A 15,898-nucleotide genomic window follows, 5' to 3' on the forward strand; every position below is an offset into this window, starting at 1 on the left:
CCAGTACCATGCTGTTTCAGTAACTATGGCCTTATAGTATAGTTTAAAGTCCGGTAATGTGATTCCTCCATATTTGTTGTTTTTGCTTTGTCTTGCTTTGGCTATGCAGGCTCTTTTTTGGTTCCATATGAATTTCAAGAATTTTTTTCTAGTCCTGTGAAGGATGATGGTGGTATTTTGTTGGGAATTGCATTGAGTCTGTAGATTGCTTTTAACAGTATGGTCATTTTCACAATGTTAATTCTACCTATCCATGAGCAGGGGAATGTGTTTCCATTTGTTTGTGTCATTAATGATTTTTTTCAGCAGTGTTTTGTAGTTTTCCCTGAAGAGATCTTTCATCTCCTTGGTTGGGTATATTTCATCTCCTTGGTTGGGTATATTTCTAAGTATTTTATATTTTTCTACAGCTGTTGTAAAATACATTGAATTCTTGATTTGTTTCTCAGCTTGGTTGTTGTTGGTGTATAGCAGTGCTATTGATTTATGTACATTGAATTTGTATCCTGAAACTTTACTGAATTCATTTATCAGATCTAGGAGTTTTTTGGATGAGTCTTTAGGGTGTTCTAAATATACAGTCATATCCTTGGCAAACAGCAATAGTTTGACTTCCTCTTTTCCAATTTGAATGCTCTTTATTTCTTTCTCTTATCTGATTGCTCTGACTAGGACTTCCAGTGCTATATTGAATAGGAGTAGTGAAAGTGGGCATCCTTATCTTGTCCCAGTTGTCATGGGGAATGCTTTCAACCATTATCTGTTCAGTATGATGTTGGCTGTGGGTTTGTCACAGATGGCTTTTACTACCTTGTGCTGTGTTCCCTCTATGCCAATTTTGCTGAGGGTTTTTTATCATAAAGAGATGCTGATTTTGTCAAATGTTTTTTCTGTGTCTATTGAGATGATCATATAATTTTTGTTTTTAATTCTGTTTATGTGATGTATCACACTTATTGGCTTGCGTATGTTAAACCATCCCTGCATTCCTGGTATAAAGCCCACTTGATCATGGTGGATTTTCTGTTTGATATGCTGTTGGATTTAGTTAGCTAGTATTTTTTGAGTATTTTGCACCTATTGTCATTGGGGATATTGGTCTGTAGTTTTCTTTTTTGTTGTGTCCTTTCCTGGTTTTGGTATTAGGGTGATACTGGCTTCATAGAATGATTTAGGGAGGAGTTCCTCTTTCTCTGTCTTTTAGTGTCAGTGTAACCACCCTTGCCCTCTGCCTAGTCAGAGCCAGTTTATCAAGATGGGGGAATTGCAATGGAGAAAGAGTAATTCACACAGAGCTGGCTGTGTGAGAGATGGGAGTTTTATTATTACTCACATCAGTCTCCCCAAGCATTCAGGGATCAGAGTTTTTAAAGATAATTTGGTGGGTAGGGGCTAGGGAAATGGGGAGTGCTAATTGGTCAGGTTTGATATGGAATCATAGGGGGTCAAAGTGAGGTTTTCTTGCTGTCTTCTCTTCCTGGGTGGAATGCCAGAACCAGTTGATCCAGATTATGGGTCTAGGTGGTGTCAGCTGATCCATCCAGTGCAGGGTCTGCAAAATATCTCAAGCACTGATCTTAGGTTTTACAATACTGATGTTATCTCCAGGAGCAATTTGAGGAGGTTCAGACTCTTGGAGCCCAGAGGCTGCACGACCCCTAAACCCTAATTTCTAATCTTGTAGCTAATTTGTTAGTCCTGCAAAGGCAGCCTGGTCCCCAGGCAAGAGGATGGGGTCTTTTTGGGAAATATCTATTATCAATTTTGTTTTAAAGTCAAGCCATGAATTGAATTCCTTCCCAAAGTTAGTTCAGCCTATACCCAGGAATGAACAAGGACAGCTTAAAGGTTAGAAGCAGATGGAGTCCGTTAGGTGTGATCTCTTTCACTATCATAATTTCCTCAGTTATAATTTTGCAAATGCAGTTCCATAAGTAGGATTGGTACCAATTCTTCTTTAAATGTCTGATAGATTTCAGCTGTTGATCCATCTGGTCCTGGACTTTTTTAGGTTGGTAACTTTTTTATTACTGTTTCAATCTTGCTACTTTTTATTGGTCTGTTTAGAGTTTCTACTTCTTCCTGATTTAATCTAGGGTGGTTGTATATTTCCAGAAATTTATCCATTTCCTCTGGATTTTCTAATTTGTGCATGTATGTGTTTGTAGTAGCCTTGAATGATCTTTTGTACTTCTGTGGTATCAGTTGTAATATCTCCTGTATCATTTTAAATTGAGCTTATTTTGATCTTTCTTCTTTTCTTGGTTAATCTCACTAAAGGTCTATCATTTTTGTCTTTTCAAATAACCAGCTTTTTGTTTAATTTATCTTTTGTATTTTTTTGTTTGTTTCAGTTTCATTTAGTTCTGCTTGATCTTTGTTATTTATTTTCTTCTGCTGGGTTTGGATTTGCCTTTGGCTTGTTTTTCTTTCTCTGGTTCCTTGAGATCTGACCTTAGATTGTCTGTGAGTGCTTTTTCAGACATTGTGATGTAGGCATTTAATGCTATACACTTTCCTCTTAGCACCACTTTCGCTGTATCTCAGTGGTTTTCATAAGTTGTGTCACTATTATCATTCAGTTCAAATAATTTTTAAATTTCCATCTTGATTTCATTGTTAACCTAAAGATCATTCAAGAGGAGATTATTTAATTTCCATGTATTTGTATAGTTTTGAAGGTTCCTTTTGGATTTAAGTTCCAGTTTTATTGCACTGTGGTCTGGGAAGATACTTGATATGATTTAGATTTTCTTAAATTTATTATGACTTGTTTTGTGATCTATCATATGGTGTGTCTTGGAGAATGCTCCGTGTGCTGATGAATAGAAAGTATATTCTTCAGTTGTTGGGTAGAATATTCTGTAAATATCTGTTAATTTCATTTGTTCTAGGGTATAGTTTAAGTCCATTGTTTCTTTGTTTAATTTCTGTCTTGATTATCTGTCTAGTGCTGTCAGTGGAATACTGAAGTCTCCCACTATTATTCTGTTGCCTCATTACTTAGGTCTAATAGTGATTGTTTTATGAATTTGGGAGCTCCAGTGTTAGGTGCATATATATTTAGGACTGTGATGTTTTCCTGTTGGACTAATCATTTTATCATTATATAATGTCCCTCTTTGTCTTTTTTAACTGTTGTTGCTTTAAAGTCTGTTTTGTCTGATACAAGAATAGCTACTCTTGCTCACTTTTCATTTCCATTTGCATGGAGTATCTTTTTTCACCCTTTACCTTAAGTATATGAGTCCTTATGTGTTAGGTGAGTCTCTTGAAGACAGTAGATGCTTGGTTTGTGGATTTGTATCCATTCTACAATTCTGTATCTTTTAAAGGGAGCATTTAGGCCATTTACATTCTACATTAGTATTGAGATGTGAGTTACTGTTCTATTCATCATGTTAGTTGTTGCCTAAATACTTTGTTGAGTTTTTAAAAATTATGTTGCTGTTTTATAGGCCCCATGCTTTAAGGAGGCTTTGTTTGTTTGGTTTTGGTGTATTTCAAGGTTTTATTTCATAATTTAGAATTCCTTTTTGCATTTCTTGTAGTGTTGGTTTGGTGGTGATGAATTCTCTCAGCATTTATTTGTCTGAAAAAGACTTTATCTCTCCCTCATTTATGAAGCTTAGTTTCACTGGATACAAAATTCTTGGCTGACAATTATGTTGTTTATGGAGGCTAAAGATAGGACCCCAGTTCCTTCCAGCTGGTAAAGTTTCTGCTGAGAAGTTAACTGTTAATCTTAGGTTTTCCTTTGTAGGTTATCTAATTCTTTTGTCTCACAGCTCTTGATTCTTTCCTTCATCTTGACTTTGGATAACTTGATGACTATGTTCCTAGGTGATAATCTTTTTCTGATGAACTTCCCAGAAGTTTTTTGAGCTTCCTATTTGGTTGTCTAGATTTCTAATGAGGCCAGGAAAGTTTTCCTCAATTATTTCTTCAAGTAAGTTTTCTGAACTTTAGATATCTCTTCTTCATCAGGAAGACCAGTTATTCTTAGGTTTAGCCATTTAACATAATCCCAAATGTCTTGGAGGCTTCATTTTTTTTTAAACTTTTTCTTTGTCTTTGTCTGATTGGTTTTTAATTCAAAAGCCTTGTCTTTGAGCTCTAAAGTTCTTCTACTTGTCCTAGTCTATTGTTGAAACTTGGCATGGCATTTTGCATTTCCCTGGGTGTGTCTTTCACTTCCAGAAGTTGTGACTATTTTTTTCTTTATGATATCTATTTCTCTGGAAAAATTTTTTATCCATCTCTTGTATTGTTTTTTAAATTTCTTTAAGTGGGTTTTCACCTTTCTTTGGTATCTCCTTGATTAGCTTAATAATCAATCTTCTGAATTCTTTATCTGGAAATTCAGAGATTTCTTCTTGGTTTGGATCCATTGCTGGGAAGCTAGTATGATCTTTTGGAGGTGTTATAGAACCGTGTCTTGTCATATTACCAGAATTACTTTTCTGGTTCCTTTTCACTTGGGTGAAAAATTGTTACTTATTTTATTACTTAAAATTGTTCTTGAATTTAATTTTAATTGAACTTTTAAAAAAATTTTTTTTAAATTTAAAATATTTCCCTCTTTAACATCAGTGTGTATTTTAGCCTAATTTGATTATTGGTACTTGTAGGAGTAAAGACTGTATATGAGATCTTTAGTTATAGAGTGTCATTGTGAGAGGTGACAGTGTGCTGGCAGCCCTTGCTCGTTCTTGGCGCCTCCTCAGCCTTGGCGCCCACTCTGGTCACACTTGAGGAGCCCTTCAGCCTGCTGCTGCACTGTGGGAGCCCCTCTCTGGGCTGGCCAAGGCTGGAGCCGGCTCCCTCTGCTTGCAGGGAGGTGTGGAGGGAGAGGTGCGGGTGGGAACCGAGGCTGCGCAAGGTGCTTATGGGCCAGTGCGAGTTCCAGGTAGGCATGGGCTTGGTGGGCCCCACACTTGGAGTGGCCGGCTGGCGCTGCCGGCCCCAGGCAGTGAGGGGCTTAGCACCCCGGCCAGCAGCTGCAGAGGGTGTGCTGGGTCCCCAAGTAGTGCTGGCCCGCTGGTACTGCGCTGGAATTCTCGCCGGGCCTTAGCTGCCTCCCCATGGGGCAGGGCTCAGGACCCACAGCCCACCATGCCCAAGCCTCCCCGCCACCGTGGGCTCCTGTGTGGCCCGAGCCTCCCCTATGAGCACCGCCCCCTGTTCCACAGTGCCAGGTCCCATCAACAGCCCAAGGGCTGAGGAGTGTGGGCACATGGCGCAGGACTAGCAGGCAGCTCCACCTGTGGCCCTGGTGCAGGATCCACTAGGTGAAGCTGACTGGGCTCCTAGGTCTAGTGGGGACTTGGAGAACCTTTATGTCTAGCTAAGGGAGTGTAAATACACCAATCAGCACTCTGTGTCTAGCTCAAGGTTTCTAAACACACCAATCAGCACCCTGTGTCTAGCTCAAGGTTTGCAAATGCACCAGTCAGTGCTCTGTATCTAGCTAATCTAGTGGGGACTTGGAGAACTTTTCTGTCCAGCACTGTGTCTAGCTAAAGGTTTGTAAATGCACCAATCAGCACTGTGTGTCTAGCTCTGGGATTGTAAACACACCAATCAGCACCCTGTGTCTAGCTCAAGGTTTGTAAATACACCAATCAGTATTCTGTATCTAGCTAATCTAGTGGGGACTTGGAGAACCTTTATGTCTGGCTAAAGGATTGTAAATGCACCAATCAGCACCCTGTGTCTAGCTCAAGGTTTGTAAATACACCAATCAGTATTCTGTATCTAGCTAATCTAGTGGGGACTTGGAGAACCTTTATGTCTGGCTAAAGGATTGTAAATGCACCAGTCAGCACTCTGTGTCTAGCTCAAGGTTTGTAAACACACCAGTCAGCACCCTGTGTCTAGCTCAAGGTTTGTGAACACACCAATCAATACTCTGTGTTTAGTTAATTTGGTGAGGACTTGGAGAACTTTTATGTCTAGCTAGAAGATTGTAAATGCACCAATCAGCACTCTGTGTCTAGCTCAAAGTTTGTAAATGCACCAGTCAGTGCTCTGTGTCTAGTTAATCTGGTGAGGACTTGGCTAACTTTTGTGTCTAGCTAGAGTATTGTAAATGCACCAATCAGCACTCTGTGTCTAGCTCAGGGATTGTAAATGCACCAATCAACACCCTGTCAAAACGGACCAATCAGCTCTCTGTAAAATGGACCAATCAGCAGGATATGGGTGGGGCCAGATAAGGGAATAAAAGCAGGCTGCCTGAGCCAATAGCAGAAACCTGCTGGGGTCCCCTTCCAGGCTGTGGAAGCTTTGTTCTTTTGCTCTTTGCAGTAAATCTTGTTGCTGCTCACTCTTTGGGTCCACACTGCTTTTTTGAGCTGTAACACTCATCATGAAGGTCTGCAGCTTCACTCCTAAGGCCAGCGAGACCACGAACCCACTGGGAGGAATGAACAACTCCTGACATGCCACCTTAAGAGCTGTAACACTCACCACTAAGGTCTGCTGCTTCACTCCTGAAGCCAGCGAGACCACAAACACACCAGAAGGAAGAAACTCCAAACATGTCCGAACATCAGAAGGAACAAACTCCAGACACACCATCTTTAAGAACTGTAACACTCACCGCGAGGGTCTGCAGCTTCATTCTTGAAGTCGGTGAGACCAAGAACCCACCAATTCCGGACACAATTGTGCACTGGCTTTCCCTGATGCTGGTTGTAGTAGTAATAGTCTTAGTGTGCTGGCAAGTTCACTGTCTCCTATGGGGTTGGAATGGCAGGGATCTCTTGCAGCTTATCTGGTTCTCTCATGGTGTACATTTTTATTTATTTATGTAATTTTCTCCCAGTGTTTTATTTACTGAGTTGATTCAGGATTCAAGCCAATAGGGAAGGTATTCCTAGGTAGGCACTGGCTATGCTAAGGCAGGTGGGTAAATGTAGTATCCAACAGTGGGCTGAGGTCCCAGCCATGATGAAGGTGGCTGTGAGAGCTCTCAGATGTGCTGTTTTATCAGGGTGAAGAGGAGAAGCTACCTCAGCTCCTCTGCCAGGTCAGCCAGAAAGCTATTCACCTTATAGCCTCACTCCTGTCCCAGTGTTTTGGCTCTTCAGATCAGACAGCCACCTCTTTTCATCTGTAGGAATGTTGATGTTCCAAATAGGGAGGAATTGTGACTCTGCCTCTCACACAGACCTGAATCTGGAGTGCGCTGCTTCTGTGGGGCCACACTCACCCTGGATTGTTCCAGACAGGCTGTCTATTGATGCCTCCATACTGTGTTCCTGTGGGGGAAGCCCCAGCTGTGTCTGCAGTGGAGTGCCAGGGGAAAACAAGGACCTCTTCTCCAAGGCCCTTCACAATCACAGAGGATACCTGCCCACTGGGGTAGGGGTGCAGACTTTCCCTACTGTGCCAGCACTGCAATTGTGTTTCTGCTGTGAGAAACTACTCACCAGCAGAAATATCTGGAACTCAAGGCCTGCTCTTCAGATTCTTTTGTCCCACAGGGTAATCCCCTGATGTGGTGCACTCCCCCTTCCCTAGAGATGGGGCTTCCTGAAAGCCAGACTGCAGTGATTGTTCCTGCTCTTTTGGGTCTAGCCACCTGGCAGGGCTACCAGGCTCTGGGGTGGTGCTGGGGAGTGTTTGCAAAGAGTCCTGTGATATGATCTGTTTTCAGGTCTCCCAGCTGTGGATACCAGCACCTGCTCTGGTGGAAGTGGCAGGAGAGTGAAGTAGACTCTGAGAGTCCTTGGTTGTAGATACATTTAGTATGCTGGCTTTCTGGAATGCTGATTATACTAGCAGTGAAGTTGTCACGTGGACAGACTCAGGACCTCTGGTTAGCCAGGATGTTGCAGGCGGTAGAATTAGCTGTCGTCTTCTCCTTCCTGGGATCAGGGCTATTCTGTCATGAATTGCAGTCACGTCCTGAGTTGGTTGACCTCCAGCCAGGAGGTGGTGCTTTCAAGAGAGCACCAGCCATACTATTAGCAGTGGGATATATGCTTGCCCTAAGTTGGCCAGGGGAAGTATTCTGACTTTTCAGGTGATGGGCAGAGCCGTAAGGGTTTATGTTTTTTGTGTGCAGCTACCAGGACAGGTAGAGAAAAACCGTCAGGTGGGGGCAGGGTTAGGCAGATCCAAGTGCAGACTGTCCTTGAGTGGGGCTTGCCATAACCACTGTGGAGGATGAGGAGGTGGTCCTCAGGCCAATGGGGTTATGTTCCAGAGGGGATTATGGCTACCTCTGCTGTGCAGTATAGTTCACCAGGGGAGTGGGGGATAGTGAGTAGTGAAAGGCCTTGCCCAGCTCCCACACAGTTGGTGAGGCTGGTCTTGCTCCTGCAGTGCCCTACTAACTGCATGAAATTTAGATCCAGGCAGCCTATGCAGGGATCTCAGACCTGCCCCAGGCCATAAGTTTCCCTGCTTACAAAGCAAGCATGGCTTTCAGGCCACATCCCTCCCTGTCTGCCCACGATGTCGGCAGCTGCTGCACTTGTATCTGGAGCAATTCCCGTTAGCCCCCCGGATTCTGCTCAAGGAAGTTTGTGCCCAGTCGAAATTATCACAAAATCTAATTGGAAGTTTCTTTCACCCTATGGTCCCTCCTTTATTTGTCTGTCTGCCTTCTCAGAAGGCCTCTGTGAGATACAGTCAGGAATGGCATTCCAGGGCTCAAGCTGGAGACTGGGAGCCCCTTCAAGGTTCCTGCTGCTGCTTCTACTTTTGCACTTCATGCAGCTCCCTGAATTCATTTCAGCTCTAGGTAAGGTTACATCCTTCTCTCGTGATCTGGATTTTCAGATTCCCCAGTGGGGATGTGTGTTCAGAGGCAGGTTTTCCCCCCCTCTCACTCACACTTCGGGAACTCACTGCTTTTCACCTGTCTTGTGCAGTCTGCAGTCTCATGTCACTTCTTTCAAAGGATCTGTGAATTCTTCTGGTTTTCTTGTTACGTTCCTGCGGTGGTTCTTGAAGCAAAAGTCCACAGTGTGAGTCTCCACACACTGTTCTGTCTATCCAGGTGGGAGATGCACGTTAGCCTTGGCGCCTATCTGCCCGTCTTCCCGTTTTTGCTTTTTTCAATTTTGACCAGTTTAAAATGTACTTATAAACTTTTTTTTAAAATTTATTTATTATTATTATTATACTTTAAGTTCTAGGGTACATGTGCATAACGTGCAGGTTTGTTACATATGTACACCTGTGCCATGTTGGTGTGCTGCACCCATCAACTCGTCAGCACCCATCAATTTGTCATTTACATCAGGTATAACTCCCAATGCAATCCCTCCCCACTCCCCCCTCCCCCCTCCCCATGATAGGCCCCGGTGTGTGATATTCCCCTTCCCGAGTCCAAGTGATCTCATTGTTCAGTTCCCACCTATGAGTGAGAACATGCGGTGTTTGGTTTTCTGTTCTTGTGATAGTTTGCATCACTGGCCATCAGAGAAATGCAAATCAAAACCACAATGAGATATCATCTCACACCAGTTAGAATGGCAGTCATTAAAAAGTCAGGAAACAACAGGTGCTGGAGAGGATGTGGAGAAATAGGAACACTTTTACACTGTTGGTGGGATTGTAAACTAGTTCAACCATTATGGAAAACAGTATGGCGATTCCTCAAGGATCTAGAACTAGATGTACCATATAACCCAGCCATCTCATTACTGGGTATATACCCAAAGGATTATAAATCATGCTGCTATAAAGACACATGCACACGTATGTTTATTGCGGCACTATTCACAATAGCAAAGACTTGGAATCAACCCAAATGTCCATCAGTGACAGACTGGATTAAGAAAATGTGGCACATATACACCATGGAATACTATGCAGCCATAAAAAAGGATGAGTTTGTGTCCTTTGTAGGGACATGGATGCAGCTGGAAACCATCATTCTTATAACACTTTTTACTAGTTTTTGTTAGTGTGAGGTTAAGGTCATGTATACTTACTTCCACTTTACAAGTATTTATGACAAACTTTGTATATCAGGGATTGACAGACTTTTCCTTAAAGACCCAGATAGTAAATATTTTAGTCTTTGCTGGCTATTTGTCTCTGTCATAGTACTCAACTCTGCCACTGTGGCACAGAAGCCGCCATAAACAATACAGAAGAAATGAACATGCCAGTATTCCAACACAACTTTATGTAGGTACATGGAAATTTGGATTTTATATAATTATCGTATGTCGCAAAATTTTATTCTTCTTTTGATTTTTGTTTCACCAAACATTTAAAAATGTAAAACCCATTCTGCGCTCATGGGCTGTACAATAACACATAGGTCACTGGATTTGTCCTATAGGCCATGGTTTGCTGATTCCTGCTCTCTATGAATCCTGCTTTGTCAGGTACTATGGGACAAGATAGAAGCAGCATCCAGGGCAGCTCTGTGCTTACAGTCTAATTGAGGAGCTGAGATGTTGTATACATACTTGAGAGCATTGGATTATAAAGTAGTACAACAGGCACAACAGAGTTGGTAGCTCTGACAAGTAAATTTGAAAGCTCCAAACCTGAGCAGGTCAGTGGAGGCTGAAAAGTCAGGGAAAGCAGTATGAAAGAGGGGCTTGCAATCTGAAGCATGTAGATAATTTGGAGATTCCCATTTGAACATGAGATCCCAAATAATGAATGCAGTTCACCTACTGTTATTCTCGGCACTCAGAATAGAACTTGGCATAAAATGTGTTCTCAGTAATTATTTATTGAATAAAAAATATGCTTTAAGGCACAAACAGAGTCCATCACACTAAAATGAAGTATTTGTGATGCACTAAAAATGTCAATGAATGTCAGGGCCAAGAATTTAGAATTTATCTTTTATGTAGTGAGAGATTTTTGACCACAGGGTTAATGATAAAATTTTATTTGGGGAGGTTTAACCTGCCAACGGTGTATGGGACTTCAGTTTACCTAAATTGAATCTAGTTTTTAAATACCACCAACGGTTTATGGGACTTCAGTTTACCTAAATTGAATCTAGTTTTTAAATACCAATCTCACTTTCTAGTACTAATGAGCCAACAACAAGAAAAGAGAATTTTTGTTCACATATGCATGCTATACAACCACTGATTACCAGTTGGTCTTGGGTTTGGCATTAACTAAAAGAGTCACAAGACACAATATGTTCCCACATATTTATCAGTTTATTTCAAGCAACACAGCACACAGCCAAACAGGAGTTGTAACAACATAGATGCACTGCACAGAGTATGCTAGGCTGCAAAAGATGAACTGAAAGTGGGTACAGACTACGTTAGCATAGGAAAGCTGTCACCTCCATTCCTTAACCATCTTTTATAGCATGTTTATCACATGGCTTATCTGGGAGTAGGTGCAAAGTCACAGCTCTCCCTGTGTAGCTGCAACTCACAAATCAAGCCTTCAATGAATGATTCTGGTAATAAAACACAATCTCACCACTTAACACTGCATGTTTATCTTGACTTTTACATTCCAGAGAGTAGTGCCACATGAGATAAATCCAACATCATATCACCAGAAGTCCCTGAGTCTGGGCTTAGACTTCAACAGTTAGCCATTGACTCACAACTTTATCTGCCCAGAGATTTTTTTTTTCCATCTCTAAAATCCAAATATTAGCTTTTGACCCTTAAAACAAATGAATAGCAATTGCATAGAAGGAAAACATAGCTGTTTCAGCCTGAGCATTGATGCATTTCATTTCCAGTAATAGAACAAGGGGTTTGGAATCACTTCTGATTTCTCTTGAAACATCTTCACAGGGTGACTTTATTTCTTGGTTAAAAATTCATACTGAGGTATAGGAGTCACTATACATTCTGAAGTGATGTAGAATGCTTTTTTGATCATCCAACACTTTAGGTAGTCCAACACTTTAGGTAATTTATGCTCTTAATCTTCTCTATTTGTCTTGATGTTAGAGTTAACTATAAAACCAATACTTACCCTCCCTCATATTTCTTTTTGGCCTTCATTCCACTTCCCTGGAGTGCATCCTTGAAAGTGTCTTTTCTCCAGCTCCTTTCTGACTTCCAAATTCATGCTCAAATAGGAAAGGCACTTGACTTTCTAGTGTCTTCTGGCTCTTTGATAAAAGCTTTGGGGCTCCCAGCACATGGCTTGAAAGTCACAATGGAAATGTAATGTCTTCCAGTGTTGTCCCTACCCTCCTTCCTCTCATTGCCCTTGCTCTCTCAAAGTGATATATAATTCACTCCTGTGGTTTTAATTCATATCAGTATTAATGCCATCTGTATTCTAGCTTCCAAACTCATACTTCTACCTGCCCACTGCCCTTGGATCCCCCACTGGCACCTCAACTCAACATGCTCAGGTCAGATCTCACCATCTCCTTTTAATATTCCTCATCCTCTGCTCTCTGGCTGGTTAAATGGTTTCATCAACCAGAAACTATCTTCTCAATCTTAACTTTCCCAAAGCCCCACTACATTTGAATTCTCTGACAGTTCTTGCTTCTACCTCACATTAGCTCTTAAACATACATGCTTTTATCTGCTGTCACCACCACAAGCCAACATCATCTTTGCCTGGGTTACATAACAGATCCCTAGGGTGTCTAAAGATGTATTCTTAGGGGTATATGAGTTCTCTAAAGATAATAGTATAGCCACTTTGATTAAATGATAATATAATATAAAATAATATGTACACAGATTGTATGTGTACCAACGTATAGTCAAGGATGCTGTAAAATTTCAATTTCTGAGTTTGTATTTAGGAATAGTTTTCCACTAAGTGAAGAACTAAGTAGTGCTTCACAGCAGTTGTATTAAAGAAAATCATGGAATAATTGAGTAATTTCATCACATATGGTAGACTTGGCATGCAAACTTGAGTTAGAACCTGTGCCAGACCAATCACCATATACACACTTTTTGGGCAGTATAGCCATCTATTTACAAACCACATGTAAATTCACCCTCCGTTGTAATATAAATTAATAATTTTTTCTGTTTTCAGTTTTAGTAATTATTGGATTCTAATCTCATCTATTAGCTTTATCTTCAAGTGAACAAGAATTTTTAAATTGGCATTGAAGAATTATTTGAATACAGAATTTTGGTTAAGTTCTGATTATTGTGAATTGGTAAAAGGAGCATTGAAGATATTAATTCCATTTTTTCCAACATACTTATGTGAGCAGGTATTCTCTGCACTAATATTGTTGAAGTAAGAATACAGAAAGAGATAAAATATAGACCAAGATTCATCTTTTTATTATTAAATCCAACATGCACTGTTTTATTTCAGCAAAGCACATCATCAATCACATCAGTTATTTTGTTACTAAAACTTTTTAATTTTTTTTGTTTTAAAAAATATTTTAATATTAAATGTTTTAATATTTTTGTTTTAAAGCTATAAGCCTAAGCACTTAAAACCAGTTACTAATTACATTTGAATGAAAATATATAAGGCAACACTGGGGATATATAGGAATTTCTTGCCCTTTGAAAAGGGTCTGTATATTTTTCAAGGAAGTGCTTTAATTGTAAGGAAAAACAAATTCTGTTGTATTTATGTTGTTTTTTATTGTACATAATTTTATTCTTGCATTCAAAATTATTTATAATTTCTTTTTTTTTCTCAGAACAAATGTCAAGGTCTTGTGTTCGACGTAGTCACAAGCCAGATCTTTGACATCATCATCATAAGTCTCATTATCCTAAACATGATTAGCATGATGGCTGAATCATACGACCAATCCAAAGCCGTGAAATCCACGCTTGACCATCTCAACTGGGTCTTTGTGGTCATCTTTACATTAGAATGTCTCATCAAAATCTTCGCTTTGAGGCAATACTACTTCACCAATGGCTGGAATTTATTTGACTCTGTGGTCGTGCTTATTTCTATTGTTAGTAAGTAAAATCAGCAGTCAGAGGGGCTTTAAGAACCAGAAGTAAGTTTGTAAATCTTACTATGTTTTGAAGTTTGTTCAAACTATCCACAAAGCAGAAAACTGGGCCTAGTGTAGTTTCTGAAAGAATAGACAGGGTTACTAATGCCATTCTCTACTAGGAAGTTGCTAGAAGATAGAGAGTAATTTCCATTCCCTTAACTCGCTACACAACTGAGATAGAGTTAAATAATTATGCAGATAATGTATTCAATGGAAATAGACAAAATTAAAATGACTCAGAAGTTTCTGGGGTGGTAACCTAATTTATTCAGGTAATTGAGTCAAAGTTCCACCTTTCCTGTGCAACTATAAGCCCTGTGAGCATTTTATAGTTTTAAGGATTTACTGCCCATGTTTTTCCTTTGTTTAAAATCCACATGGATGCCAGATCACAATTATTGTGCCCCTGTGGCACTGCTGTGCCCCCTTTCAACCCCTATTCAAGGCCCCATGGCCCACTCTAGATTGGGCTTCCAAGAGTATATCATTCAGACAATCAAAGCTTTTTTTTCTATTCTATATCCCGTGTTAACTTAAACCATAGTGTGAACTATGCTTGTCTCAGATTCTTTGATCCCATTTACTAACCAGCCTCATTCTCTAATCAGTATATTTTTCCTAATCACAGACAGGGTTAACTAAAAGGTTTATAAAAGAATACAAAAGAAAGAAGGTTATTGCCATACACCTTCTTATAAAACACACACATACACACATCATCTTTAAAATTAAATTATTCATGGCTAAACCATAAGTGCTTACTCTGGGTGTTTGAAGTTTGGTTTTAATTAAATTGTTAACTTTTTATAATTATGTAAAACTGTCCAGGAGGCCTTCTCATAGTTCAAAACGCAATGAAGACAAAGAAAACTGATTTTCCAAGTGGACGCTTTTGTGCGATCTCAGAAAGAATGCATCAAACAGATATATTGGATTACGATATTTTGGTTCCTAATGCTACTGCAGCAATGCAGATGTTTCAGAGAACAACAACAAATATGCTACAGTTCGTAGTGTTTTCTGGTTTTTAAGCCATGATGTTAATATAGATAAAGCGTAGCAATAGATTATTCCATGAGTTTACAGTTAAGTAGACCTTTAATTTTTATTAGTCAGTTCCAATCACAAGTCCTGGTGAAACTGACAGCAGCAAAAAAAAAAAATAGTGGTCGCATGTCTGGGGCAGGCCCTCTAAGAACTCAGAGAGCCCTTCCTCTGATGAATAAAGAGCAGCTCATTCATTCCAAAGTTCCTTCCATGCAATGCCAAGCATCATGCAGTTTGTTAAAATGTTTCTGACTTTTGTCCTTTGAACAACTGCTAAGCAATTGCAGTTATACATGCTGTCTGGCATTTGCTCCAGTGGATGAGAAAATCCACATATTAAGCCAGATAATACTCAGCAGTAGGATTAATCCATATATTAATCTTACTCACTAATGTGGACAGAGTTTTATATGCCTTTGCCAATGTTTCTGCTGTCCAACGCTTAGCCTCAATACTTTTCCAAGCTCTTTCCTAAGTTTTTGGAGAAATGCAAAATGAATGTGAGTTGAAATGAATCTCTCTCTAGGAGTTAACAATGTAGTTGAGGTATTACGGCTTACTTATCTTAAAGTGCCAAAAAAAGATAGGGAAATTAATTGAACACCAAATCACATGGTGCAAAGCAGAAATGAGCTCAGAGAAAGAACAGATTACTATGAGCTTGATCAGCCCAAGAAATATTCATAGAGGAGGTAAATCTTAAATGATAGGCCTCCTCCAGTTGTTGCTGAATTGGCACTTGATAAATTTTACATCTTTCCGGGTTGACTTCCCAATTAAGGTATGAATTAAACTTCCTTGGCACAATTGAGGAGTCAGTGAAGTATATAATCAACTAGCTCTCTTTAGTCATTAGGTGACAGCAGAGCGTTCTGCTGCCCATAACCCCTAATAGACCCCTAGTGACCTTAGAGGACACTCAAGGTCATTAGG

At 40.2% G+C, this 15,898-nt stretch overlaps 1 protein-coding gene across 3 annotated transcripts in view; it reads left to right on the plus strand.

Moving 5' to 3' along the window:
• The window catches only part of SCN11A (sodium voltage-gated channel alpha subunit 11), a 217,171-nt gene that overhangs the window by 198,083 nt on the left and 3,190 nt on the right, over nt 1–15,898 (plus strand). For all 3 annotated transcript variants that reach the window (XM_025376599.1, XM_025376600.1, XM_025376598.1), the window contains one exon: nt 13,607–13,877. In XM_025376599.1, coding sequence (XP_025232384.1) covers nt 13,607–13,877 — 271 coding nt within the window. The remainder of the gene's footprint in view (nt 1–13,606; nt 13,878–15,898) is intronic.

This window comes from Theropithecus gelada, chromosome 2 (assembly GCF_003255815.1).
Source record: "Theropithecus gelada isolate Dixy chromosome 2, Tgel_1.0, whole genome shotgun sequence".
In the NCBI taxonomy this organism is placed as follows: domain Eukaryota; kingdom Metazoa; phylum Chordata; class Mammalia; order Primates; family Cercopithecidae; genus Theropithecus; species Theropithecus gelada.